This window comes from Mesoplodon densirostris, chromosome 3 (assembly GCF_025265405.1).
Source record: "Mesoplodon densirostris isolate mMesDen1 chromosome 3, mMesDen1 primary haplotype, whole genome shotgun sequence".
NCBI classification, from domain to species: domain Eukaryota; kingdom Metazoa; phylum Chordata; class Mammalia; order Artiodactyla; family Ziphiidae; genus Mesoplodon; species Mesoplodon densirostris.
In genome coordinates, this window is record NC_082663.1 from 144,326,244 (window position 1) to 144,353,724 (window position 27,481).

At 58.4% G+C, this 27,481-nt stretch overlaps 1 protein-coding gene across 1 annotated transcript; it reads right to left on the reverse strand.

The window, feature by feature from the left end:
* Positions 1–17: 17 nt before the first annotated feature.
* Positions 18–24,595, reverse strand: RFX1 (regulatory factor X1). Its single transcript, XM_060094044.1, has 20 exons — positions 24,220–24,595; positions 17,159–17,268; positions 16,838–16,921; positions 15,819–15,926; positions 14,770–14,871; positions 13,559–13,654; positions 12,028–12,122; positions 8,412–8,778; positions 6,447–6,628; positions 5,309–5,428; positions 5,103–5,218; positions 4,758–4,876; positions 4,566–4,675; positions 3,963–4,114; positions 3,791–3,888; positions 2,557–2,706; positions 2,254–2,462; positions 1,694–1,847; positions 1,565–1,610; positions 18–1,415 (listed from the first exon to the last, which is right to left on the reverse strand). Exons 1-20 carry the CDS (start codon positions 24,539–24,541, stop codon positions 1,246–1,248), a joined length of 2,910 nt encoding a protein of 969 aa, XP_059950027.1. The 5' UTR covers positions 24,542–24,595; the 3' UTR covers positions 18–1,245.
* Between the last annotated feature and the right edge of the window lie 2,886 nt (positions 24,596–27,481).

Consider the following 27,481-nt stretch of genomic DNA (forward strand, 5'->3'; position numbering starts at 1 on the left):
AATATCACAGCGGAATTTATTGTGTTTTAAGAAAGACTACAAAAAGGTAGAAAACAGCTCGGCACACTAGACTACCACACGCGTGGACACTTTCACCACCAGGAGAAGGGAGGCCCCGAGGGGTAGGGAGGGGGAGTCGGCAAGCCACCCCAAAAGCTGTAGCACACGGAGCACACAAAATAGTGATTTTTATACAATAGATCAGGTTTGCTTTTCCTTTTTTTCGCTTTTTGCCATAAACATCTATCTCACAGGTTGAAAACACTGAGAAAACCGGAACAGATAAGGCCATGATGGTTGGAAAAAAACCCAAGAAGTTACCGACTCCGCTCAGGCGGCGCTCACAAATCGCACAATAGTCATGTGGAGGGTGGGGATCGCACGCATGGAGGAGAAGCACGGTCTCCAGGGAGAGTAGGAGCATAGAGATTCCATTACAAACCAGCGGCGAGGAGGGCCCAGGACTCGGGGTCCAGGATCTGAGCGAGTGGAGCACCCAGCCCTGGCTGGGGCAGGCATGGGCACTTCTGGGCCCGCTGCCTGCAGCAGGTCCCTCTGGGCTTGGCGCCCGGTCCAGCCTGCTGCTCTTTGGAAGCTGGAGGTGGTGCCCCTTCTGCCCTCCCCCTATCCAGGCCGGGCAGTGCCCCTCTAGGGCTGCGGGGCAAGGGAGGGCCCAGCTCTGGAGAAGATGCGACACCCACAGCTTTAATTGCACTTATACCAAGGAGTGGGAAGCGGTGGGGCTGCTGGGGGAGGGATCCCGGGGCTGCTGCTGACAGTGGCGGGTCCCCAGGTGATGCCCACCTGCGCCCACCCGGGGCTCAGGGCTGGGCCTAGGACAGGCTGTGCAAAGCCAGCGAGCTGAATAAGTTAACAGTTTCGCAAGGGAGGGGGCCTGCCTGCCTGCCCCCTGGGGGGGGGGGGCTGGGGGAGGGAGATGCGGCCTTCGGGGCCAAGGGGCCAAGCTGGCTGCCCCAGGGGGCACCTGGGCACGTCGGCGGGTTCCTTAAGGCACGTCTTTTGTGTCAGAGTTTGCAGCTGCGGCTCCGCCCGGCCCTGTGATTGTGCCCGCCCCATCCGGGGCAGGGACCCCTTTACCTTCCCTGTCTCGAAGGCCCCCTCCCGGCCCCGGCCGAGGCTGGAGCGGTGACAGCGAAGCCACAGAAGCTGTGGGGGACCCTGGCGAGGAGGGGCAGCAGGGTAGGGCGGGCGGGGCGGCGGGGTGGGGGGGGGGAGGCCACGGGCTTAGCTGGAGGGCAGCGCCTGCACGAAGAGGCCGCGTGCGTCTGTCCGCGCCAGCTTGGCTGGTGGCTCCAGAGCCTCGGGGCCCAGCGCGGGCGACTCGCCACCGGCTGTGAGCGAGATGTCCTGCGGCAGCTCGTCCTCGCTTTCCTCCTCCTCTTCCTCCTCCTCGTCTGGGGTACACGGACCAAGCCTGGCTCAGCGCGGGGCGGCGGCGCCACCAGGCCGCCACATGGCGCCCCAACCGCCGCCTCCTCCACCCCAGCCTCGCTGTACGCCGCCCCCTGGACTCTGGCCCTCGGTAGGGGCACGCTTTACCTACCTTTGTCCGGGTCCAGGGGGTTCAGCGTGGTGGCCAGGTTGGCGAACTGGAAGGAGAGAGGAGAAGGAATGAGGGTCCTGCCTAGGGGCGCCCGGGCGCCCGTGCCCTCAGCGAACCCGCCGTGCGCACCTCGCCCATGACGGCAATGGGGGTCTCGCCCTTGGCCTGGGCCACGCGATGCTCGATCAGGTAGTACATGTACTCATCGTAGAGCAGCCGTATGAGATGGAAGGAGCCGAAGCTGGCGGCGCTGCGCAGAGTCAGGTCCCGGATCACCATGGAGCTGGGGGAGGCGACAGAGAGGAAATCCTCAGGCCGAGACCCGCCCCGCGCCCCTCTTCTCTGCCGTAAGGACCCCAGACCCGAACAAGCCCAGCTACCACCGCCCGGCCCCGCACAGGCTTCCCGGTCAGAGAGGAAAGGCGTCCCTCAGAGACGGAGGAGGGCCCGAGCCCCGCCCACCACCAGCAGGACCCTCGACTTCCTAAAAGGCACCCGAGTCCCCCAGGGGGTGGGGCTTTCTCTGGTCCAGCCGAGAGGGTGGGGCTGGGGCCCTCATCCAGCCCCACCCTCCTCGAAGAGGCGGGGCCTTCACTGGTCCCATTTTGGCCTGATCCCAAAGCAAAGGAGCCTTCTCTGGGTCCCGCCCAGCCCCTTCCCCGCCCGCATCCCGCCCAGCCAGCGCGCACCTGTAGAAGGACCACTTGAGGAGGAAGAGCTTAGCGGCCTTGGGAAAGCCGGCGCTGCCCTGGTAGGGCTTAAGCACTTGGCTCACGACGCCGTCCAGCCAGGCCGCCCACTGCTCCAGTGAGTTCTGCTGCTGCAGAGTTACTTTGAAGTCCTGCTCCAGCCGCTGCACCACGCGGTCCTCGCAGCGGCATACCCACGAGGCCTGCTCCTGGGACACAGCGGGCGGGTGCCCGGGGCTCAACCGCCGCCCCGGGCCCGGACCGCCGGGCCCTCCCGCGCTCGCCTGCCCCGGCCACGCTCACCTGCACGTTGGCGAAGTCCACGCGGTTGAGATCGCTCAGCATCTGGTTGATCTGCGCGGTGTTCTGCAGCACAGCGCGCGCCGCCTGCGCCAGGTGGTTGAGCGACGTGTAGCGCCGCAGGGTCTGTGCGAAGGCGCCCGCCGCTGCCACCTGTGGGGCCCAGGGCTTGTGGCTTCGGCGGAACCCACCCCGCACAGCCCCCTGCCCCACCCAATGCGACCTCTCTGAGCCTGTTTCTTTCTCCTAAAAGGGAGGAATGTACCTTGTTGCTTTCGTTGGGAGATCAAAGGGTCGGGGTTTTCAAACTTTGGGCGACCACCCACCCAAAGAATGCCTCCAAAAAAAATCAATGTATTGTATCTGAACAGCATTATTAGTTTTCATCAAAGGACACAGGTAAATCTCGGAGGGCATTGCCCAGAAAGGGCACTGCTTCCATAACCTTTGGTTTCATTTTGTTTGTATTATTATTCCCTTGAATGTCAGCTCCGGGAGGGCCGGAGTTTTGTGCATCTTGGTCATTGCTGTGCTCCCAGCACTGAGAACCATGCCGAGCACACAGCAGGTGCTCAATAAATGTGTGTGGAATAAATGAATGAATACATAAGTCTTGCCCGTTCTGAAGGGCTCCCCCGGGATCCAGCTTCTACTCTCTCCACAGGCCCCCAACCCCAGCCCTGTGTCCATCATACCCAGGGGTCATTCTTCAGACATCCCTTTCTGTTTAGCTGTCCTGTTGGCATTTTCAGGACTTTGAAAACAAACTTTTTTTCTCTCTCTCTCTTTTTCCTTTTGCTCAAGAGCAAGCACACCCCATCTAATTCCTCACATCTTGGTAGTTAGTGAATGCAGCATTGACAAAGAGGGCTATTCTGTTTCCTTATAGATGTTTTTGTTTTTTTGAAGATTTTATCTCTTTCTGAACACCTAAAGCACTTTCTGTTGAAGCTCTCTGAAGAGAACTACTTCAAGTGTGCATTTGGTTTTTATTTTTTTAAGATGCTGTGTTGCATACAAAAACACCACACACAGGTTGTGTTTCAGAAGTGGGCTCCTGAGGAAGCTGGTTTGTAAAGACAACGCCCAAAGCTCACTCTGAGGGGACAGACACGGGGACAAATCTTACCGCCTCTGTCAGGCAGAAGAGACCGAGGCCCCGAGCCCCGCCCCAGCCGGGAGGGAGGCCCCGGGCTGTGGGCCAAGCTGGCCCCTCAGCCCCCCCTCACGCCCTCACCTTCACCCGCAGCATCTCCTCAGGTATGTTCACCATGGCGTGGGTAAGCCAGCTCTCCAGGCTCTTGGCAAAGTTCCGGATCGCTTGGGTCAAGGCACCTGTGGGCAGTAGGGGGGCTGGTCGGGACTTAGGGCTGGGGTGGGGTGCGGGGACCGGGGGGCCGTGCACTTACTGGGGATGGGCCGCAGCACATCGGGGATGAGGATCTCCACCAGGCCCTGGTACAGCACGTTGTCACAGTGCTTGGTCCATTGGAGCACGGGCTCGAACTTGGAGAGGAGCACCAGGCTGGCCTTGGGCAGCCGCTTCTCGGCCTCATCATGCCTGTGGGCACCCACCCCACCCGGGGGTCACGAGGACATTCCATGGTCCTGTACCCAGGGTCAGAAGGGCACAGCACCCTCACCCCACCCTGGGGTCAGGCAGGTACTCTCTGTCTCTGGAAGACCCCCGGGGTCAGGCTGACACAGACCCCACTGCCCCCAGGGTCAGACAGGCATCTTAACACCCTGCACATTAGGGCACAGGCATCTGCCCACCGCAGAGAGGAAATGGCTTAGTGGGGCACGCCATCCCAAACACCGAGCATCAGACCGGTACCAATGCACACTCTGGAGGCGGGCTCAGAAGGCCATGTGCACCCCACAAACTGCAGGGGTAGAGAGGAGCCCCCACTCCTGCATGAAGCCTGAGGTCTGGCCACCCCAGCCTTGGGGGCCGACTCACATGGTACCCAACCTCCTCCCTTCCTCCCCCCTCCCCCAAAGGCACTCACACAGCCAGCGGCGGTGCCTCGCTGGGCTGGCTCAGGTTGTACCTCCAGAAGGTTTTCCACAGCGTCTCTACCAGGGTGAACTGCAGGTTCACCATGACATCGACGATGGCCTGTTGGGGAGGCTGGATGCTCAAGGGGGCTGAGCGGCAGCATGGTCCTCCCTCGCCCCTGCCCACTGCCCAGATGCCCTACCTCACAGTGTTCCCGGTACAGGACCTGGAAGGCCTTGATGTCCCCAGGCCCGATGCCTTCGGGCAGCACTTTGCCCTGGAGGTCGAGCTCTGAGAAGTCAGGAAGGCTCCTCGAGGCATCTGGGGGCAGAGGAGACACCGTGAGCCCCTTCATCCCACAGCTGCCTGCCCCCTCGAGCCTCATCCTGGGATCCTGCTAAGTTGGCACCACTTTGCTACCAAGCAGAAGTTCCCCCATGTGCACTGGGGGCGAAGAGGTTCCAAGAGGGCAAGTGAACCATCTGCACACTCTCCGGGGGCCACAGACCCTGCCCTGGGCCCACCCCAGAGTCCAGGGAGCCCTCACCCAGAAACTGCTGGTACTGCTGGACCTGGGCGCTGATGTCCGACAGCCCAGTGGCCTGCTGTGGCCCCACGGCCACACCGTTGGTCATGCCCTCCATCTTCTGGATGGGTTTGAGCCTGGAGAAGGGATAGGCAGGGGACTGGAGTGGAGATGGGCTGCCATGCCTTTCCCTGCCCGCCAGCACCAGGCCAGCCCTGCCCTCCTACCTCTGTTTTTGCGAGAAGGGTTGACCCCGCATGGCCATGTGCTGCTGGTCCTCCATCAGCCGCAGCAGGGGTGAGCTGGCCTTGATGCGCAGGCCATAGTAGTGGTACTTGGAGTTGCCCCTGGGAGGGAGGCAGAGGATGAGGGCTGGGCTGGGGGTGGTCACCGATTGTCCACCGGGAGCTTCACATCACACCTGCCTCCTCTCTGCTAGGGGGCTGAACAGAGCCCAGGGGATGAGACCCATATTTCCACAGAGCTGGGGGTGCTGGGCTGGGGAAGCCACAGGGTCTATGGGTGCCAGGAGAGGCCCCCAACTGCAGACTGAGCTCTGTGAAGACAGGGCCAGAGTCAGGGGCAGGCACTTAGCAGGTATTTGCTGCCTGCTAGTCATAACAATTTGCCAGGCACTGTTCTGAGCACTTAGCATATTCGAATCCACGTGTTCCTCATCCCTACCCTATGAAGGGTACTCCTAGCATCCTAGATTGACAGCTGAGGAAACTGAGGCACAGAGACATGCAGTACTTTGCCCAAGGTTCTGCATGTACACATGCATGAATGCATGAATGAGGTGATGTCTAAGGCCTAAGCTGGGAGCTGGAACCAAGAGAAGAGCGGGGCTCAGCCTGGAGAGGTGTGGGGGATTGCAAAGGAGAGGCAGGGAAGAGAGGGTTCATGGGAGGGCTCCTTGCTCCTTCCTACATGAATTCACTGACTCATAGGCCCTGATTAAGCACTGACTGTGTGTAGCCCCTGCACTCTCAAGGGACGTGCATTTCAGCATTGGAAGACAGATCAGAAAGGAGAAGTAACGTAAGAGGCATGTTGGATGGTGCTCAGTGCTAAGGAGAATAAAGTAAGCGGGGTGGAGGCCAAGGAGGTGAGGGGAGGCTGAAGTTTTAGTTAAGGGGGTCAGGGGACGTTTGAGTCAGGAGGTGGGGAAAGGTACGTGAGGCAGAAGGCACAGCAGTGCAAAGGCCCTGAGGTAGGAGCATGCAAGTGTCAGAGGAGCTGTGAAGAGGTCAGTGGGGCTGGAGTGGAGTGAGTGAGGGGACAAGGGGAGCTGAGGACCTCGATAACTTAGGGTGAAGTTGGGCCTTGTGGCTGCTAGGGACTGTCAGGGGCAGGTGGTCCCACCTGGTGCCGAGACGTCGGGTGCGCAGGCCCATGAAGACAGAGCGGATGAGCTTGCCGAAGGAGGCGGCGTTGACGGGCTCCAGCTTCTGCTCCTGGCAGTGCAGCAGGTAGTGGCAGTAGAGGGTGCTCCGAGGCAGGCTCACGCCCTCGGCTGTCTCATAGTTGTCCAGGAGCCACTGGACCTGGGGCCCGAGGAGGGATGGAAGAATGCTAAGAATTGCTTCCATTTCTCAAGTGCTCGTTGCTAAGTGCTCTCTATATTTATTTCTGATTGTGATCTTGACAACCACACTGGAGAGGGTGTCATACCACAATCACCCATGGGAACTAAATCCAGTGGAACTCTCTAGAACTGTACTGTCCAAATCAGTCACCACCAGCCACACAGAGCTGATAAATTAATTTACACCGAATGGAAAAAGCCAATGTCAAAAGGTCACGTAAAGTATGAGTCCATTCATAGAACATCCTTGAAATGACAGCATTAGAGAAATGGGGAACAGACTCGTGAGTGCCGGGGGTTAGGGATGCTGGGAGGGAGGAGGGCAAGGGTGACTAAAAGGGTTAGCAGGAGGGGTGTGTGGTGACGGAACAGTTCTGCATTTTGACTGTGATAGTGGTTTCCCAAACCTACCTATGTGATAAAAAGACACAGAAGTAGACACCCTCACATTGTACCAATGTCAGTTTCCTAGCTAGATGATGTACTACAGTTACATAAAATGTAATTAGTGGGGTAACCTGGGTGAAGGGTCCACAGGGATCTCTGTACTATTGTGCAGCTTCTGTGACAATAGTTCTTTCAAAATAGTTTTTTAAAAAAACAACTCAGTTCCTGGGACCTTGAAACTCACATTTCAAGTGCTCAATAGCCTCATGTGGCAGAGGCCCCTGCACTAGGCAGCACAGAGAGAAAATATTTATCACTGGAGGATGTTCTATCGGACGGCACTGGTCTAGCGAAGCATGTTTTCAGGACCCATCAGGGAGTCATGAAATCAGTTATGTGGGTTATGACCAGCATTCAAATATTAGACTTAGAAGCCAGGCTGCATGGGTGCATGAGGGAGGTCCTGTCTTCTGAGAAACCTTCTGTTTTGGTTATGGGGTCCACAATGGGTCGCCATGGGAGAGGGCGATAGTTAAAAATGAGGGAAAGGGACTTCCCTGGTGGTGCAGTGGTTAAGAATCTGCCTGCCACTGGAGGCGACATGGGTTCTATCCCTGGTCCGGGAAGATCCCATATGCCGCGGAGCAGCTAAGCCCATGCGCCACAACTACTGAAGCCCACCCGCCTAGAGCCCGTGCTCTGCAATGAGAGAAGCCACCGCAATGAGAAGCCAGCACATCACAACAAAGAGTAGCCCCTGCTCACTTCACCTAGAGAAAGCCCATGCACAGCAATGAAGACCCAACGCAGCCAAAAATAAATGAATTTAAAAAAAAAAAAAAGAGGGGAAGCCATCGCTCCAGACGCCAAGCTCCTAGGGGACGGGGACCACCCCAGGAAAATCCACCTACAGTCACAGAGCTGGTGAGGGGCCCAGTAAGGATTAGGATCTAGGGCTGCTCCACAGAGCCACACTAGGCAGAGGAAGGTTATCTCCCTGCCTTCGGGACGGACACAGAACCTTGCTCGGGGCAGCTCCTTGCATGGTGGTGCCTGCATCTCCTTCCCCTTGCTATCTATCTGCCAACACCAGTTACTATCAGAGTAGATGACACTTCTTGGGTAATAGCTCCAAGAGCGTCATGCATATTAGCTGAGGCCCAGAGAGGCTGAGTAACTTGTCTGAGGCCACACAGCGAGGATTCAACCCCAGGCCATCTTCACCTGAGCACCCTGACACCGGGCTACCCAGGCTCCAGTTGACGGTGGCCAGCAACCACCATCCACCACCCAGCACTCCTACCCAGGGTCCCCCTCCCACCCTCACCTCCCCTTGGGCCTGGGTTGGCACTTACAGTGGCTGGTGAGGCACGGGTGGTGTGGGAGTAGGACTGGCTGGCACTGCCCAGCATGTAGCCGCCTTGGATCACGTAGGTGCCTGCTCCGCTGCCACTGCTGCTGCCATTGCCACCGCCACCGCCACCACCTCCCCCACTGCCACTGCCGCCGCTGTTGCTGTTGCTGGCCCCACTCCCACTGCTGGTGGAGCTGGCGACGACCTGGCTGCCGGACACGTACATGGGCACAGAGCCACTGCTGGCCACCGCCTGGGAGGTGGCAGGTGTGCTGACCTGGGCAGCCGTGCCCGCGGCCTCGTAGTAGCTGGTGCCTGCCGTCTGCGTGTACAGTGGCGTCTCGGGGTAGGGGTAGGTGCTGGAGCGGCTGCGAAAGTAGAGCGAGGGAGTCAGGGGACAAGAGCTGGGTGGCACAGGGGCATGACTGAGGGGGACCCTGCAGCGGGGGGAGAAGAAGAGCAGGAAGCAACAGCCCCGTGCATCACCCCAGGTGCATGATGGGCAAATTTTCACTTAATCCTCAAAGCGGCCCCCTGACTTGGGAGTCCCTACTTCAGATGGGAGGAAGTGGAACTGGAAGAGCTAAGTAACTTGCAATTGGCTACACACTTCAGTCAATCATAAAAAGAACTACTGAGAGAATTCCCTGGTGGTTCAGCGGTTAGGACTCACGTTCTCACTGCCAGGGGCCCGGGTTCAATCCCTAGTCAGGGAACTAAAATCCCACAAACCACTCAGTGCAGCCGGAAAAAAAAAAAAAAAAAAAAAAAGAACTATTGAGTGCCTGCTGTATGCTGGGCACTGTTCTAGGTACGCTGGACCCAACAGTGGATGAGAGAGAAAAGGTCCCCCACAGGGGAGTTAATGCCTTAGCGAGGAAGCCAGAGGAGAAGCCAAGTGCAAACGTAAACTGAGGGCACTTCAGAAGGTGGTACGCACCAAGGTACATGAGGCAGGAAGAGGGTACTGGAGAAGCGGGGGCTCTACTTCTAAATCCAGCAGCCGTCACCCTGAGGGGCTAGTCAACAATGACTATCGGGGTACAGATGTGTTTCCCTTTGACCCAGAAACCCACCCCACCCCGGAGACTTCTCCAGCTATCCCAGGATCTGCATCAGGTCACATGAGCTCAAGGCTGCAAATCGTAGCAAGAGAGTATAAATGACTCGCGGTGGGGGGGGGGGGTCCATCTTTAGTGGGATGTCAAGTTAAAAGGTGATGGAATCCTACACAGGGGTGAGGGAGGAGGAAGAGGGTCTTGGGGTCCTTCCAAAGAACCAGCTCCAGAACATTCGGTTAGTTGAACAAAAGAGGCAGGGAAGGGTGCAGAGGGTGGGAAGAAGGGGGAGATTACATGGCATTTCGTACCTATATCTGCCACCTGTGAGGGTGGAGGGCCCGCGGACTGGGGGCAGGCACTTCACCCAACGTGGCTGGACACAGTTTTGATTTTTGAGCCCTCTCAATGTATTACTGATGTAAAAACATAAGTTAAATTTTTAGAATCCAGAAAGGGAGGGAGGCCCGTCAGGAGTGGCCTGGCTCAGAAGGTGCTGAAGGATGCAGTGGAGGGAGTCTTGGGGGCCTCTGCGGGCAGCAAGGAGAGGGACTGGGGTGGGGGATATGATCACTTGAGGTGCGCAGCATTGCCCATCAGACACCAGGATGCAGCTCTTGATCACTGTGCCCTGGTTCGCATCAGTTCACATCTACTGCACGAGTGACACCCAGAGTGCGTGACCTGAGCAGGGACTGGTAAGTGCCCATGCCCCCCTCGGTAGGAGCCAAAACCAGCCCAGCATCCTACAAGCAACATGTGCTCCCAGAAAACATTGCTTTGGTAACTGCTGAATGACTGAATAAATGAATGTGTGTATCTCTGGACACAAGCTGGGCCAGGGCCAGGGACGGAGGCCCAAGGGCTGTGGCTTTGGTCAGTGTGGGGATCTGGACCAGCAAAGGGCTGGGAACATGGTAATGACCCACTATGAGGGAGAGACAAGATACAGTGTCCTCAAAAACTTCACATAGCAGAAGAATCTGATGGCAACAATGGACTCCGGGTGATCAAACACATAATCACAGAAGGAAGAACTGAACCAGAAGCAAAAGACAGACCAGGACTTCCCTGGTGGCGCAGTGGTTAAGAATCCACCTGCCAATGCAGGGGACATGGGTTCGAGCCCTGGTCCGGGAAGACTCCACATGCCACGGAGCAACTAAGCCCTTGCGCCACAGCTACTGCGCCTGCGCTCTAGAGCCTGCGAGCCACAACTACTGAGCCTGTGTGCCACAACTACTGAAGCCCGTGCGCCTAGAGTCCATGCTCCGCAACAAGAGAAGCCACCGCAATAAGCCCGTGCACCACAACGAGGAATAGGCCCCGCTCACCGCAACTAGAGAAAGCCCATGTGCAGCAACAAAGACCCAATGCAGCCAAAAATAAATAAATAAATAATTTTATTAAAAAAAAAAAAAAAAAAAAAAAGAAGAAGCAAAAGACAGACCAGGAGAGGCAGAAGAGCCCCTGGGGGCTCTCGGGAGCCCGGCTCCTCTTTGGAATGTCCTCTGTGGTCCCTGCCAGCTCTGGTCAACTGCACAGATAAGAGAGACTGGCAGCACTGGAAATAAATCAACAGAACTATGAGGTAGCTGGATGCTGTAGACCGCGACTCAGGTGCCAGGGTCACACCCTTTGGGGTCAGCCACAGCATCAGGACCCAGAGACCAAGTCATTCCAGGAGCTAATCCACCCCCAGTGTCATGCCCACAAGAACAGGTGGCAGGGACATAAAAAAAATCAGGCAAATACAAAAAAAGCCAAATGAAGCTTCCAAAAACTGAAACAACAACTAGAGACTATAAGTCCTGAAATTATTACCATGGAGAAAGGGAGATCCTTCCTCCATGGTAATATATATGGAGCATCCCCAGCAAGGAGCCAGAGCCGGGGTTAAGGCAGGCCTTGGGCTGACATCTGCCTGATGTGGCACATGCTGACGCTGAGCTGTGTGCAGCACCAGTGAGTGGAAGTCACCTACGTGTTGGCTGGGTGGGGACTGGCTATGTCTTTCATGCTGCGACTGTATGGTGGAGTATCACCCAGCGGTTAAAGAGGGTGACTGGGACCCACATGGTCAAAGAGCTTCGAGCTACATGGCAGGGGAAGAGATAGGGGACAGAACACGCTGCCTCTATTTCTGAACAAAGAAAGGGGGTAATTTCTATTCTCAAGGTACCTCTGGGAGGAAACAAAGAAATGGGACACAGCATCCCCTCTGGGGCAGGGTTGGGGGTCAGGAGTGAAGGAAACTTTTTTTTCACAGTTTAACATTCCTTATTCCTTAGAAATTTTTATCTTGTGAAATTAAAAAAAAATTTTTTTTCCATTTTTGTTTTCTGTTTTTTTGCATAGAACCAGACCAACCTGATTCCAAAGCTCTTATGCTTTGCTGGGATGCCCTTCCCAACTTGCCAGGGTCCGCTCTGCTTTACCGCCACTTGAGGCCTTGAAGGCTGGCTGGTCCGCTGGGGGCTGGGGCCTCAAGTCCCAGGGGGTCCTGAGCAGACCCATGCCCCTCCTCCTGTCCCTTCCCCCAGTCCCCTCCCCACTCACATGGCGCTGGCTGTGTAGCTGGCATCACTGCCCTCCACATACTGCACTTGGCTGGAGTACACATGTGGGACTGGCACCTGCTGGAGCTGCTGCACCTGGCACAGGAGGAAGGGTACACAGAGGGTCAGGGGTGCGCCAGCTCCTCGCCTCTGCTTCTAAAAGTCTGGCAGCTCCCCAGCTGGAAGGCTGCACTTCTGGGCTCTCTGAATACCCTGGACGGGGCCAGGGCTGGGAATCAGGCACAGCTGTGTCAGGAGAAGCCAGGACTCTCTGCTTGGGCTGGGGACAGTAAAGGTAGGGCCTGAGGTGCGCAGGCGGGACCCCAGGCAGGGTCCTACCGTGGGCGTGAAAGTTGAAACCCAGGGGCAGAGCCAAGTCCTGGTACAAGGCTGTCACTAAAGCCGGAGCCTGGAACTACAGACATGGCTTCAGAGTTGGAGCCTACATCAGGGACAGACCCCTGTCTACAGGGGCGGGGCCTAGAAACCTTGAACCGGATGCTAGGGGCGGAGCCGGGGCCAGGGGTGGGGCCCACAAAAGGGGCCTGAGTTCCCCACCCCATCCCCCACCCCAGTCTGTAGTGGCAGAGCCTGGGACCTGGAGCCCGATTTAGGGGGAATCAGAGGCGGGTCCCCAGACTGGCTGGGTGGAGGTGGGGTCTACAGGGCCTGCGGGGCCGGGCGCGGGCCGGGGCCGGCGGATCCCGCCCCCGCCCGCCCCTTGCACCCCGCCCATGCGTCCGCCACCTACTTTGAGGGCCGTGGCGGCCGTGCCGAACACTAGCACTTGGGGGACTCTCTGGATCCTGACCCTCTGGTCGGGGCTGGCTCGGGCCGGGAGCCCGGGCAGTGGCTCGAGGACCACTTTCTGCTGCTGCAGGAGCAGGTGCGGGGGCAGCACGCCCACCAGCTCCACCCACTGCTCGGCGCCCGTCTCGTAATGGGGCGGCGGCGGCTCGGGGCTGCCTAGCTGCGGGGCCTCGCCGCTGCACGCTGGCGGTTCCGGGGCCAGCACGCCAGGCCCGGGCCCAGGCGTGGGCGGCCGGGGCGGCGGCTCCGGTGGCGGCGTGGGCCGGGGCTCCTGCTGCTCTGCCTTCCTAGCGGGAAACTGACTGCCTGAGCTCTGGAGGACAAACAGAGACACTGGGGGGTCACCGGGGGCGGCCGCGGGTGGGGCTCCAGGCCTCCACCGCCCACGAGGCTGCTGAGCTCACTCAGCAACCCGACCAGAAGATCCCCACCCCGTGTGAGCGAAGGGAGAACCGAGATCTCTCTCAGCAAAACCTGGGCCTTAAACTGCCAGGTGCCCGGAAAGAGTAAGGCTCCAGGACCGGGTCCGCAGCCCATGGCCAGAGGTGGAGCCCAGGATGGGGCTGGGGTTCTGAAGGCTCCAGCTGCCTCCCCACCTACCCACCCACATCCCCCCAGGGGAGCTCCACTCCCTCCCTGCGGCCTGAGGGGCCTGCACCCCTCCCCAGCTCAGCCCAGGCCTAGCTCCAGTTTGCCCAGAGGTAGGTGGGGGAGACACACACCTCTTGAGCCACGTGGACCGGCTGGAGACCTTGCACTGTGAGCTGCTGCACGGGGCCAGCTTTGGGCACTTGTGGAGTGGCCTGGACCACGGACCTCTGGGGAAGGAAAGGCAAGTCAGTCTATGGTAACGATGGCGATGATGGCTGCCCACCTGCCCCTAAGCACCACCCCCTGCCCACGTGAACTCATGTAAGCCTCACAGCAGCCCCATAAGGAAAGATGCCACCTTTCTCCAGCTTTTCACTGCTGGCCCTGCACCAAGTGCCTTCCAGGTTCATTACCAGGTTGCCTCTGGGCGCCACGTTACAGGTGTGGAAGCCAGGCTCAACAAGGTGAGGCTGATGGGAAGTAGTACTGAGGTGAACTTGGGACTGACTGAGGGGTTCCCTGCTCTCTACCCCCACTCCCTACATGGGTTGTCCCACACGCCCATGATACTGGCTGTCCTTACTTCCATGCTATGGAGGGGATGCCGGCATTATCCTCAGGGCACAGAGTGAGGGACAGAGGCTGGGAGGCGGGAAGCTGCTGAGTGATAGGGCCAGGACTTGAACCCAGGCCTAGAGGTTCAGAGGGGCTCTGGTGCCAGGCAGGAGAATATCTATGAATCCTTCAGGGTGGGGTTTCTGCTTTCCTCCAGGGAAAGGGTCTATGGCTTTCATCTGGTTCTCCGAGGGATTGGGAACCTCCCAACCTGAGTGGTAACGACCAGATGGCAGACAGCCCTTGCCTCTTAACCTGCTCTGGCTGCCGTGGCTGGCAGCTCAGAGTGAGGCCTCCTCCAGAAGACCGGGCATGGTAGTGGAGGCTGAGGCCTCTCCCTGAGCCCCTTAGGGGCGAGCCAAGACTTGGCCTTGGGGTTTCCTCCAGGCAAATGGGCCCAGAGAGGCCAAGGCTGTTTCTCAAAGCTGTTTCCAGTGCCTGTTCAGTGTTAGGTGCTTTCCACGAGGACGCGCTTCATCCTCACGGCGGCCCCAACCACCCTGCTCCCAGGGCCTCGGGGAGGAGCTGTTATTTAGGTGAGAACGCGGAGTCTGGAGAGAAGCAGAGGTGCTTGCCAAAGGCCTAGGTGGCAGACTGGGGCTGGACCCCCAGCTGCTTGTCTCTCACAGGCCTTCCCCACTGCAACTCCCACTGACAACTGAAGGAGGATGCAGAGGCCGCCTGGCCAGCACCCTCGCCCCTGCCACTGCCCGCCTTTGCCTGGCACCTCTTGGGTGACGGGGACACTCTGCTGGACGCCGTGGACTTGCAGCTGCTGAGGCACCGTGCCCGTCTTGCTGGAGGAGCTATTGGCCTGCACTGGCGACCGCTGCAATGGAAGGAAACACGGTGTGTGTGTGGAGCAGCCGGGGCCTGACAAAACCCTGCTCGAAAGGGCTGTCCAGAGAGCTATTAGGGGAGGGCAGCAGCCAGAGGGGACGTATCTAACCACCTAAGCTGGTAACCTTCCTTTGCATCCAAATGCCTGGTCCCCACCACAGCCCACAGCCCCAGTCATCCCAGATGCAAGGCTCAGAGTTCAGACCCATCTTCCCCAGCGAAGAGCGCTGGGACTCTAGCCTCAGCTCATGGGCCACTTGCTGCCTCCATCATCAGATGGGCTGCAGCCCTGAAGTGAGAAAGGATAGGTGAGGGCACCCCTACTTTCCAGATGACTTGCTGATGCACAGATGGGAAGGGACGTGTGCAGGGCCACATAGTTGTGAGTGGTGGCACCAGGTGCTGACCCCAGGTGGGCTGGCTGCAGAGCCCGATAGCTGTGGGCCGTGCTGTGTCACAGTGGGTATCATTAACTGTTTTACACATTTCTAACTCTGGGCTCAGTAGGCTCTGAGGGCCTTCCCAGAGTCCCCAGGACTGAATGGCTGAACCAGGGATCTGACCTTGAGCTCTGATTGCTGACACCCATGCTCCCGGCCACCCACGGCTCGCCTGCCTCCACACCCTCACTGGTGTTCAGGGGTCCCTGGATTCCATCCTGTGGTCGGAGGAGGAACCTCTACCCACCCTGTCAAGGGAAGAGGGGCCCACTTTGCCTCCTGGGATGCAGTGCCCTGAGCTGGAGCTTCAAGGCCCATCTCGACCCAGGGGACAAGCTGCCTCCTCCTCCTGGAGCTGGGCTCAGCTCAGAGCCAGCAGGGCTAGGATCTGGTGGCCGAGCCACCCCAGCCAGGGTCAACGAGGACTTGGGAAGAGTGAGTCCTGACTCCTCTGGGGAGAGGGGTGGGGAGGGTGGCCAAAGGGGCCGCCACCTACCTCAGGAGGTGAGTGCACCTGCTGCGTGCCATGCACCGTCAGGGAGACCTGGCCACTCTTGCCGCCTGGGACTGGGCTCTGCACCACCAGACGCTGTGTGGGGAGAGCCTGGAGCCAGAAGGGAGAAGGACCACAGTTCACTGACAACGGCCTGTGTGTTTTGTTGTTGTTGTTGTTGTTGTTGTTTGCGGTACACGGGCCTCTCACTGTTGTGGCCTCTCCCGTTGCGGAGCACAGGCTCCGGACGCGCAGGCTCAGCGGCCACGGCTCACGGGCCCAGCCACTCTGCGGCATGTGGGATCTTCCCGGACCGGGGCACGAACCCGTGTCCTCTGCATCAGCAGGCGGACTCTCAACCACTGCGCCATCAGGGAAGCCCTGCCTGTGTGTTTTTAATGAGCACCCGTGCCGTGCCAGGCGCCGTTCTAGTGCTGCATGCCTGCTAGCTCACAGAATCGCCCTGACAGTCCTGATGCTGCAGTCGCTCCCCCACTTCACAGAGGTTTAGGACAGTGAAAGTACTTGCCCGAGATCCTGGAGCCCATGTGCAGCAGAGCTGGAGTTTGTGTTCAGGGAGCCTGGCTCCACAGGCCACATGAAATGTGCTCTCACCCTTGAAACCTGACAGGACTTTGTCCCGGTCCACGCTGGACGCCGGCACCCGGTGTGTAGCCTTCCAGGTGACAGACCACCATCCAGTCACGCCCCTGTGCTGGCTATGGGTTCTTGGTTCCTAACCGGCTTTGGCTTCTCTGCTTTGGGACACTGGGGCTGGACCCACCAGCCATGTTCCTTACTGTCAATCCTCAGGTCTCTCTGTTAAGATGACTCCTGCAGCTCTTCCTTCCCCAATGGGCCCTGACTGACACAGCCTCACTGGCTGGAGACAACAGGTAGGGCAGCCCCTGGATAGGCCCCATAGCCTCGATGCTGGTGAGGGTAGGTAAGAGCAGGCCACAGGGGTGGGTTCTGTACCCTGGGGAGGCTCTGAGGGTGGGGGCTGGATGCAGGGCGCTTACCTGTTGGGGCACTGGGATGTTGGTGAGCTGGAGGGGTGACACGTGGCCCGGCTTGGCCTGCACACTCGTCTGGACCAGCAGCCGCTGCGGGAGAAGCAGGAAGGACTTGAGCCACACTGGCTTCCCCAGGGAGGCCCGGCCCGGGGCGGGGTTGTGGGGGGGATTTGTTGGGGCCGCAGCAGTGAACATCTTGATAAGAACAGGTGAGCAGATGGTTCCGGCAGCAGGACCGGGGGAAAGCAAGGTACCCACGGCCTCAGCCTCGCTGCCCCCCTCAGGTGCCCTCTCTACACACCCCTGGGGGAGGGGTGTGTGTCCTACCTGCTGGGTGCCCTGCACCTGCTGCACCACCTGAGTGGGGACTCCAGTCTGGCTGGCCGTGGAGCCCGGGCTGGCCTCTGACACAGTCTCGCTGGCCCGCATGGCACCTTCTGTAGGGAAAGGTCACCAGGTCAGCTCTGCCTGCTGCCACTGCCCCCACCCTGAGCCTGAGCCCGCTGGGATGCGACGATGCAGCCTGAAGCCAGCTCTGGATGGGGCTAGGCTCTCCAAGAATTCTGCCTGGCCCCTGGTCAGCCCCAACACTGCCCATTGGGGTGGGCTGGGGGCCCCAAGGGCCTATAATCCCTAACACCTATAAGCAGCCTCCCTCCTCACCCCTACCCTCACTGTCCCGAAGTCAGACCAGAAGCGGTGACTGAGAAGCCATGATGCAGCGGAGGCTCGGAGGGATGGATGCCTCTGCCCAACAGGCAGGACTGTGGACCGTGACTGACCCCGCCCCCCGTCCCCCCACCAGGTCCCACAGCCTTGCAAGGCGTCGGGGCCACCTTCCTTGAAATGACCCCTGGCTTCCCAGGGATGGAAGCTGGTCAGAGAAGTCGCCCCAGAAGGTCTCACGGGCCTGCGGCCAAACACCCCCTCCCTCTCCACCGTCCCTGCTTCCTGGTCCTCACTGGGGTGGGGTGGGGGGGCAGGCGGGTACTCACGCTGACAGGCAGCCAAGAAGAGGCCATCATAGAACATGGTGCCCACCTGCCCCACCGCCCCGTCTGTCCCGGGGAGCCTGCCCGGCACTCCTCGCCCACCTCTTCGGGAACAGCAGGCTGTGCGGGCGGCTTTATACCTGCAACCTTGGGGAGCTAATCCCCCGACTGGGTGCAGAGTTCCTGGCTGTCCTCTTGGGATAAACACACTTCCCTCCCAGCGGGCAGAGCCTGAGTGGGGCCTTCGTGGGGCTGGGGCCACTCTGTGGGGTCAGGAGGGAGGCTGGTACCCAGAGATGCTATCAGGAAGGCACGGGTGGAGTTTCATGCACATCCCGCTAAGTGATTAACAGGCGAGCTGGGGGGGAGGGAGGGGCGTGGAGCACAAGTGTCGCTGAGAGGCACTGGTTGGGAGACCCTCACCCCAGCTGGGACACAATCCACCCCACCCGCTCTGTGTCGCCTGGTTGCTCCCAGCAGTTTCAGTTGTGGGGTAGGGCTGGGGGCACACATGCGCCTGCCCTTCCTCCAGTGTGCTGCCAGAGGGAGCCAAGGTCCCAGTCCCATCCCCTGGGAGCCCTCTGGTGGGACTGGAGGGCAGTGGGCAAGGAATAATAAGAGTAACTATAGCACTTCCGGTGCCCCAGGCACTGCAGTAGGGTCTTCCTGGGCAGCTGGAAACGGAAAGAACTTTTATTACCTCCTTTTTTAGAGAGGGCAACAGAGACCAGAAGAGAGGAAGTAACTTGTCCGAGGTCGCCCAGCCGGGAACTGGCAGACCAGAACACAGGCTCGTGTCTGTGCCCATATGAATGTCACACCATGTGTGGAACCCAGAGTCAAGGGTCAGGCCCAGGCTGAGGGCCCAAAGGCAGTGGTGTGCAGACTCAGGCATGTGGGTACCGGAGGACAGTGAGCCAGGGGCCTATGGGGACACCACAAGGTCCAGAGCGTCCCTTTGGGGCTCAGCCTCCAAAGCGGGGAGCTGGGCCTCAGCTGCTGTGGGGAGACATGGAGAAGGGCCTGGCCGGGACAGAAAGGTCACCCCAGGTAGAAGCAAGGACCTCAGGGGCAGAGCACATGAATGTATATACGTTGGGTGTGGGGAGTGGTAGCCAGATGTGGGGCGGACAGTAGAACCGCAGGCCTGCTTGGCCAGCTGCCTCTGCAACCAGTTCCAGGGGGCACCGATTCCTATGTTTTGCTGGAATTGTCCCTCGCATCTATTGTACTTAGGCTTCCCTGAATGGTAAAAGAGGAGGCCCTCACTGAGCTGGCCCGCTGGGAGGAACCTGAGAAAGCCCCAAGTCATGTGAGGGGCCCGGCACACCTGGGTGTCCATGAGGCACAGGAAGACAGGCACAGCCCAAGGGATAGTGCCTGACAGAGGAGGCCCGTGGCAGGTTTAGCCTGGCTCAGGGTGGGCAGCGAATGGGGGGCTGGCCCCAGCCACCTCCTAGGCCCTGGTGCTCTGATGAAAATGCCAAGGCTGATCCTTAAGCGGGACCCTGAGCAGTTGGAAGCCGGGGGACTTGCTGAGATCAAGCATCTGCCTGGGACAGGAAAGCCCTGGGAACCAGTGTTGCCCATCTCCTGCCTCTGGGGTAGCCCTAAAGGCCGGAATCCCCATCTTTGCCAGGCCAGGAGGGCATGCCGGGCAGGTGAGGTTCCAGAGTCTACTCTTTGGACAAGGGGCTTCCCATGCGTGAGCCCCTGTCTGCCTGTAGCAAGGGCAGGCTCCCTACCATTGTGTCTAGTCCTGGCTGTGTGTGTGTGTGTGCGTGTGTGCGTGTGTGCGTGTGTGTGCACGCGCACGCGCGCGCGTAGGGGGTCACTGAGTCTGCAAGCATCTGCATCTGTCTGCAAACTCCATTCTGGGCATGTGCACCAGACCAGAGAGGGCCCCGCTGTCTCAGGTCTCCAGTCAGGAAGCGGCAGCTGATTTCCTGTCCCTCAATCTGATGAGTGTCTCTTCCTCCCTGGACCTTGCACTTCCTCACTGAGACCTACTCATGCCTCAAATGTCACGAGCTACTTGGGGGAAGACGGAGGGAAACCTGAGAGGCTCGACTCCAAGCTGGGACCCAGTTCAGCACGGACAACAGATGGGGCGGTCATGGCCCTCCCCCTCCTGACCCTTTGCTCCCATCCTGCCGATGATTTCAGTCAAAGGTTCTTTGGGGGGCCTGTGGACTCCTGCTGCCCCCAGCGTCCTGAGTCCCTTGTCTGCCCTGACCCCGGTTTCCCCATCTGCTTGGGGACACTGACAAACACCCTCCATGTCCCTCTCCTGGACACAAGTCTTATTGGACTCCCAAGGACTCCAAGTCAGAAGCAGGGAAGAGAGGCTGGACATGGTCCCTCCTTCAGCCCAGCCCTATCCCCTTCCACAGGCTCACTTTCACTTTCCTAGGGACAGCTGGCAGGACCCAAAATGCCCTCCTTCCACCCGGGTTTTGGGTGGGAGTCCGGTTCCCTCTGAGGACAGGGATTTATGGATCTAGAGAATTGTTCCTAAGCCGGGAAATTTGAGCTTCCTTCCCATCACCTCCAAAGTCACCTTAGGGCAGAGCTTGCAAGGATCGGGTTAGTTGAGCTGCTTCTGGTGCTGCTCCTGGCTGGCTTCCAGTCTAGGCTCCAGGTCTGGGTCCAGGGCCCCTCCCTGCCTCCTCCCTGCCACTCCCTGGGTCCCTGCTCAGCTCAGATTGCTTCTGGCTCTGGAGGAACCCCAGGCACCTTGCTGCAGCCTTTGCTGGTGTCAGTTACACACCTCCACCCCTAGGACTGGCTCACATGGCCCAAAGGCCACCCTTAGTTAAAAGGGACACTAAAACTGGGAGAGGGTTATGGAGGAACCCTAGGAAATCACAGCAAGGGGGATGGGGGAGGGGTGAACGGAGCAGCACAAGTTCAGTGACAGGGCGCAACCCAACCTCCTCTTAGAACAAATCAAGGAAGCATTGCCCAGTAAGCCTTCCGGGGACAGGCTTGCTCCTGGCAGAACTGGGAGCAGAAGGGAAATGAAATTCCCCAGGACCACTGTGAAAGACAATTAAGCCACTGCCTGACCAAAGAAGGGAGGCTAAGATTCACGCCAACAGCCATTCACGCCAACACTGCAACCCGTCCACACTGAGTGCCCCACAGCAAGATGGGGGAACCAGGGGAGGAGGGAAACAAAGGCTTTGGCCTGTAAGCACCAGGGACTCCCTGGGGAGAGCGCTAGGAGGAGCTGGAGAAGACAAGGGGAAGAGAGGAGGTAGGCTGGGACTTGGGGTGTTCTGGGGTCTGGAGATGTGCATCCATTCCAGACCCTTGTTCTGGGGACTCTGGACACCTGAAGCAGCAAAAGCCAGCACTCAGGAGGTTCAGGGCCAATAAGATACCCTGTAGGCTACAAAAAGTCCTCCAGCAGTGACAAACAAGCCCTCCTACCTGCTCTTGGCTGCCCAGGGGCTGATGGGGTATGAGGGCTGAGCTGGGTCAGGCCAGCATTCACGAGGGATGAACCACCAGAAGGTCTGGGATGGGAGTGCTCCCGGCAGAGGGCAACGTGAGTGCAAAGGCCCAGAGACGAACTAAGCCCGGAAGGTTTGAGGAGCCACAGGAAGACCAGTGGGGCTGAAGCAGGTGTGCTAGGGGGCAGGTTAGTACCAGGTAGGGCTGGGTGGCCAGCAGGCCTTGAAGGCCAGAGTCAGGAGGTTGGACATTTGTCAGCAGGGGCACAGGGAGTGTGGAGCTTTTTAAGCCCCTTCCTGTGAGCCACAGGGGGCCAGATCTCCTAGGGCCAAGAAAGGCCAGACCAAGTTTTCTCAGAGAGTGCCCCCAGGGCCACCTGCCTTGGAATAATCTGGGTTGAGCTGGGACATGATGGAACCTAATCAACAGCTGGCAAGAGGCTCCCTCTGGTTGCTGTGGGGGGAGGACTGTGAAGGGTATGAGCAGAGGCTGGACCAGGGTAGGGGGCCGTGGAGGTGGGAGAGGTGGTGGGTTCTGGCTGCATTTAGGAGGTGGAGCCAAGAGATCTTGCTTGCTCAAGGGTGGGTAAGACAGGGGACTTCCTTGGCGGTCCAGTGGTTAAGACCCTGTGCTCCCACTTCAGGGGCAAGGTTTCGATCCCTGGTCAGGGAACTAAGATCTGACGTGCCGCACGGTACAGCCAGAAAAAAAAAAAAAGGATGGGTAAGACAGGAATCAAGGTTGACCCAGACCTGGGGTCTGGGACAAGGACAAGAAAGTCTCAATGGAGGCCAGACTTGAAGAAGGAAAAAAATCCAGACTTCTATTTGGCCATGCTCGTTTGAAAGGGCCCTTTGATGGCTCACAGGTAGCTAGGGCTCAGGGCTGAGGCCCAGGATGCAGACCTCAATGTGGCACCGTCAGCATAAGAGGTGGCATCGCAAGCTGAGACACTGGACAAGGCCACCATGAAGGGAGACTTACGGGAGCAGAGAGGAAGCCTCAGGCCTGATGAGGTCATTGCTGACAAAGTCAGGGAGATGAGGAGGAAGGAGGGAGGTGGGCAGAGACCAGGGCAGGAGGGCACCTCTGGGAGGAGGGGGACCAGTGTGTCAGGCGCTGCCCAGAGGCCAAGGAAGAGAAGAACAGAGAGTGACCAGTGGATCGACAAGATAGGGGCCATGGGTGACCCTGACTAGGACTATGGCGAGGGAAGGTGCAAGTGGCTGAGGTGAGGGAGAAGAGACTAAGGAAGGGAGCATGAATCCTTTGAGGAATTCTAACTTAAAAGGAAGAGAATCGGGCAGCAGCTGAAGCGGGTGCAGGGCCTGGGGGGGCCCAGTTAAAATGGGAGCTGTTGCATCTTTTCAAGCAGGTGGAAAAGATCAGCAAGAGAGAGACCAAGTGAAGGGCCGGGATGGCAGAAGCAAGTCTTGGAGGCGGCAGCCTGGAACAGGCAGGGCACCGATTCACCCTTCCAGAAGCCAGAAGGCAGAGCTGGTGGGTGCAGATGGACCCCGGGTGCTGGGAGGCTGGCTGGGTGGGAGAAGGGGTCCTTCTTGTCATGTGATGATACCTTGTCCCCAGTGAGGTCAGTAGCAGGGTCAGGGGTCAAAAGCACAGAGTGAGAGGGAGGTGACAGAGGTGAGAGATGCGGGAGTGGGTTCCTCGGACAGTGATGGGTATGCTGGCTAGGAAATGTAGCAGGATCCCTGTGCAGCACCGAGAACACCCTGGAGACCTGTGGCCCGGTGACCCTGGCCACATCCTTGGCCTGGCCTCACTCTGCACCCAGCTGACTCTCGCGTGCCATCCCTCCACACCAGTCTGTGTGTTAAAGAGTCACTGTCCTGAGCCCCTGCGTGCCCCGCCCCCTTGCCCTCCCTGGGGACCCCGACACAGCCAGGAGCCTCCAGGATGCTGCCGGGGCCCAGCTGCTTCTGTCCTGGTCCTATGGGGCCATGTCAACTGCCCCAAATCTTGACTCTTTATTGTCCTATGGTCCTAAACGCAGTCTTGACCTGCTCCTTCCGCTGCCTCCCAGGATGCCCTTAGGATCCCCACCACTTCCTTTTCCACTCTGGGAGGACCAGAGCCAGCCTCAACATGAGGTTTCGCTGCATCCTCCCCTCTACACAGAGCACATCAGAAACCACTAATGACGCCGAGCCCTGTTCGGAGCTCCACATTCTCCCTTAGGGGAGAGACTGCCTGTCGTGACCCTGTGCTCCCACTTCCCTCTGCTCAGCCCACCCCCATTCTAGAATAACCGGGCACGGGGAAGATGCTCTAGGCAGGAATCATGGGTGCCATGACCCAAGCTTCCTAGTCATTTGCTCCGCAGCCTCAAGGGGCGGCCACAGTGACAAACAGGAGCCCTTGGCCGCATCACATGCCCACAGACTCGCTCAGCCAAGAGCCCCGCTTGGCCTGAGTCTTGCCAAAAATGAAATGGGAGGGGAGGGGAAGTGGTCCCTCCAGGCCTCCCAGCGGACCTCCCTGAACTGCCACAGGGAGCACCTCACACGCAGCCCCTGAGCGCTCGAAGCTGTTATGATGCCTTTATGGATGATGGCTGTGTGCTCACCCTCCATCTCCAGCAGGCGTTTGCAAATTAACTCCACTGCCCAATCCTTTCTTCAAGTGACACCTTACTTGAGGATAGAGACAGAAACAGCTCTAAGAGCTGCCCCGGTGGGGAGGAGTTTGGGGGCACAGAGGCCTCCCTGCTTGGTCTGACTACTCCTTCCCCAGAGGTGCCCTCCAGATCCCACCTGGGAACCCCAGAGAGTTTAAAAGCTGCCCTCCTGGTAACAGGCATAATAAGTGACAATGAGAGGGCGCCAGGGTGCCCCCACATCCAGGATGCTAGGCTCCCCAAAACTCCCTTTGGGGTTGTTCACTGAATGCCCTGGCTCTGAGCACGTGTCCACTTACCGGAGACGGTGACCACGATGTACTGCTGGGACGCCGGGGATGGGGCGGGTGTGCCGGCCGGCTGCGAGGGCGTGGGGGTGGCCGGGAGCTCCGTCACGTACTGCTTCTGGCTGCCCGGTGGCTGTGCCTGAGGCTGCGGACTCTGCAGCTCGGTGACATACTGGGGCTGGGGGGTGGCGGTGGTGGCGGGGGGCTGGGGGGGCTGGGGTGCTGCTGAGGGGGGTGGTGGCGGTGGCTGGGGCTGGGCCTGTGGAGGGGCCTGTGGCGGCTGGGATGGTTGCGGGGCTGCCTGTAGCTCAGTAACGTACGCCTGTGTTGCCATGCCAACAGTGGGGAAAATGATAATAAATAAGGCTTTTCTTTTTTTTTTTTTTTTTTTTTTGCTTGCTTGGGAAGAAAGGTGGGGCGGGGCGGGGGAGAAGAGGAGGAAGAAAAAAGAAGGAAAAACAAGAATTAATCTACAGGCAGAGGAAACCAGGGACAGCTCCTGGCTCCCTAGAGACACATTTGAGTTCATCAGTAACTTAATTAAATCCCGAGGCTGGTGGCAAGATATAACGAATCCATCACTGCAGGGCAACTGAGTATGGACCGGAGCTGGTCTGCACCTCTTCCACTCCTCCCTGCCCAGGTTTCTTGCCTTCTTCCTTCCTAGGCCCCAGCGCCTGGGGGACCCCTGTGCTGGGAGAGCTCCAGCTCTCACCCCAAAACAAATAATACAGTTCTCCTGCAGGCTCCTGCAGGCTGGGCACTGGTGCTGAGTGCTTTCTTTACGTTACTTAATTTTAATTTTAATTTTTTTTTTTTTGGCCGCACCACGTGGCATATGGGATCTTAGTACCTTGACCAGGGGTTGAACCCGTGCCCCCTGTAGTGGAAGCATGGAGTCTTAACCACTGGACCGCCACGCCAGGGAAGTACCTACATGACTTTTTTTTTTTTTAAGCTTGTGGTTTTCTTTTTTTAAAATTGATTAATTTATTTATTTTTGGCTGCATTGGGTCTTTGTTGCTGCACACGGGCTTTCTCTAGTTGCGGCGAGCGGTGCCTGGGCTTCTCATTGCGGTGGAGCATGGGCTCTAGGCGCGCTGGCTTCATTAGTTGCGGCACGTGGGCTCAGTACTCGTGGCGCACGGGCTTAGTTGCTCCGCGGCATGTGGGATCTTCCCGGACTAGGGCTCGAACCTGTGTCCCCTGCACTGGCAGGCAGATTCTTTTTTTTTTTTGCTGTATGCGGGCCTCTCACTGTTGTGGCCTCTCCTGTTGCGGTGCACAGGCTCCAGATGCGCAGGCTCAGCAGCCATGGCTCACGGGCCCAGCCACTCCGCGGTATGTGGGATCCTCCCGGACCGGGGCATGAACCCGTGTTCCCTGCATCAGCAGGCGGACTCTCAACCACTGTGCCACCAGGGAAGCCTGGCAGGCAGATTCTTAACCACTGCACCACCAGGGAAGTCCCCCTACATTACTTAATTTAAAACTTTGCAACAATCTCATCTGAATTTGGGTTCCTTCTGCCCGGGGAGGAGGTGAGGCTCAGAGAGGTTGAGATTGCCCCAGGCCACACAGCAGGGAAGTGGCAAGACTGAGTCTGAACCCTGGGCATTCTAAGCACTTGACTAGTTGGATAATTGCCAGAAAGGAAAGTCATGGGGAAAGCTATCTCCCAGCCAACCTGTGCCAGTTCCCTAATTGCCTGCCATCTGGGCTTGGATTCTTGGCTGAGTATCATTCCCAGTGGGGTGCCAGACACAGGGAAGCTGTTTGAGTCCAAAAAGCCTCCTGAGCTGCTTGCTGCCACAGAAGTGAGGGCAGTTATGGGTGGTGACACCAGATGTGAGCTCCTCAAGGAAAGTGGCCTTCTAGGACCAGGGGCAGCTGGGCTGGGAACAGGTCCTGGCCACAGCGCAGGCCCAGCAGCCGCCGCTGACCTCAGAATGGGGCCCACCTGACCAGGCAGAGGCAGCTTTTGTGGCTACTAAAAGGTTGTGGTCCCTCTCCCAGGAGCTGGGTGAGGCACATGGTCTCTCTTGCCAAGGGGGAATGGGCCCTGGTTCAGGTCCAGGGGAGCTGTTCTGGGCTTTCCCACTGGGCAGGATGGAAGGGTGGCCTGCCAGGGACTCAGGCAGCAGGGGGAGCTTGCCCACCGGGAGAGGGAAGAGGCTACTGCCTGCCATGCACACAGAGAAGACATCTTCCCCCAGCCCCTGCCCTTCCCAAACTCTTTTCTGCCAGCATTAGAGAGGCCCACCTCCTCAGGTCTCATACTATTGGGTCCAAACTCTGGCCCAGATCAGGTGCTCAAGTCACTGCAGCTGATCAGCACCTGTCTGCCCAGTATCAGACCCACCTCCACATGAACCCTGGCCTGTCTCTTAATTCATAAACATGTAACTGACTTTCCTCTGGGCCTCAGTTTTCGCATCCGTCACCTGGGGATGATGAGAACACCTGATTCATAAGGCTGTTGTAAAGATCCAATGTGATCAGCCCAGCACCCAATAAGCACTGAGAAATGGAAGTTGCTATTATTATTATTCATTCAACAAACATCCATGCCAGTTGGGGCTGGAAGGGGGAGAGAGACACAATCCTCAAGCTCTTGGAAAGAGGTGCCAAGGGGGATTCTGACTCTGGTGTTCATCGGCCTCACCTGGGGAGTTAGTTAAATGCAGGTTCCTAGGCTCCACTGCCAGAGTCTGGGATGACCCTGGAGTCTACTGTTTGAGCTAGTCCCCTGGATGATTCAGAGGCAGGTGGTTCTGGGGGCACTGAGAAACCCTGGCCTGGACTTTCCCAGACCTAGGAGAGCTGGCCCCTAGGGGCCCCTCCCACCACAAAGGGCTTTAAAAGCTCCACACTTACTGGTGCTTTCTCCTCCTCGAGGTGCCAACCCTGCAGGCCTCCTCCCTTCCCCTCAGGGGCAGGGGGAGGTGGCGATGAGACAACTAAAAGGCTGAGCTCAAAAAGGGGAAGAGGAGATGGATAAAACAGTTAAACCAACTTCTCTGTTGGAGACCTTCTCAGCACTGTCATTGTTAGTCTCCAGGAAGAATGATACAGAATGACATATTTCCCATAATTATTTCACCCTTTTTTTTGCCATTTGTGGAAGACTAGGTTAAGCAGAGTTCTGTAGGGTGTTCCCTAGAGAGGAATAAGTCACAAATATTTATACAGGATGAGGCATATATCCCCCCCCCCCCCCCCCGGTCTATCTGAGCATGACTCAGCAAATCTGTTCCTTAGCAACGAAACTGCC

What these genes read in the sequence shown, in the direction of transcription:
- RFX1 (XM_060094044.1), bottom strand. Translation starts at nt 24,541, where the DNA reads ATGGCAACACAGGCGTACGTTACTGAGCTACAGGCAGCCCCGCAACCA. An exon ending in TGTGCTGCGGCCCATCCCCA is followed by an intron (nt 3,889 to 3,962) that starts GTAAGTGCACGG and finishes TACTGCCCACAG; the next exon opens with GTGCCTTGACCCAAGCGATC. An exon ending in CCCCCTGGACCCGGACAAAG is followed by an intron (nt 1,416 to 1,564) that starts GTAGGTAAAGCG and finishes CGTGTACCCCAG; the next exon opens with ACGAGGAGGAGGAAGAGGAG.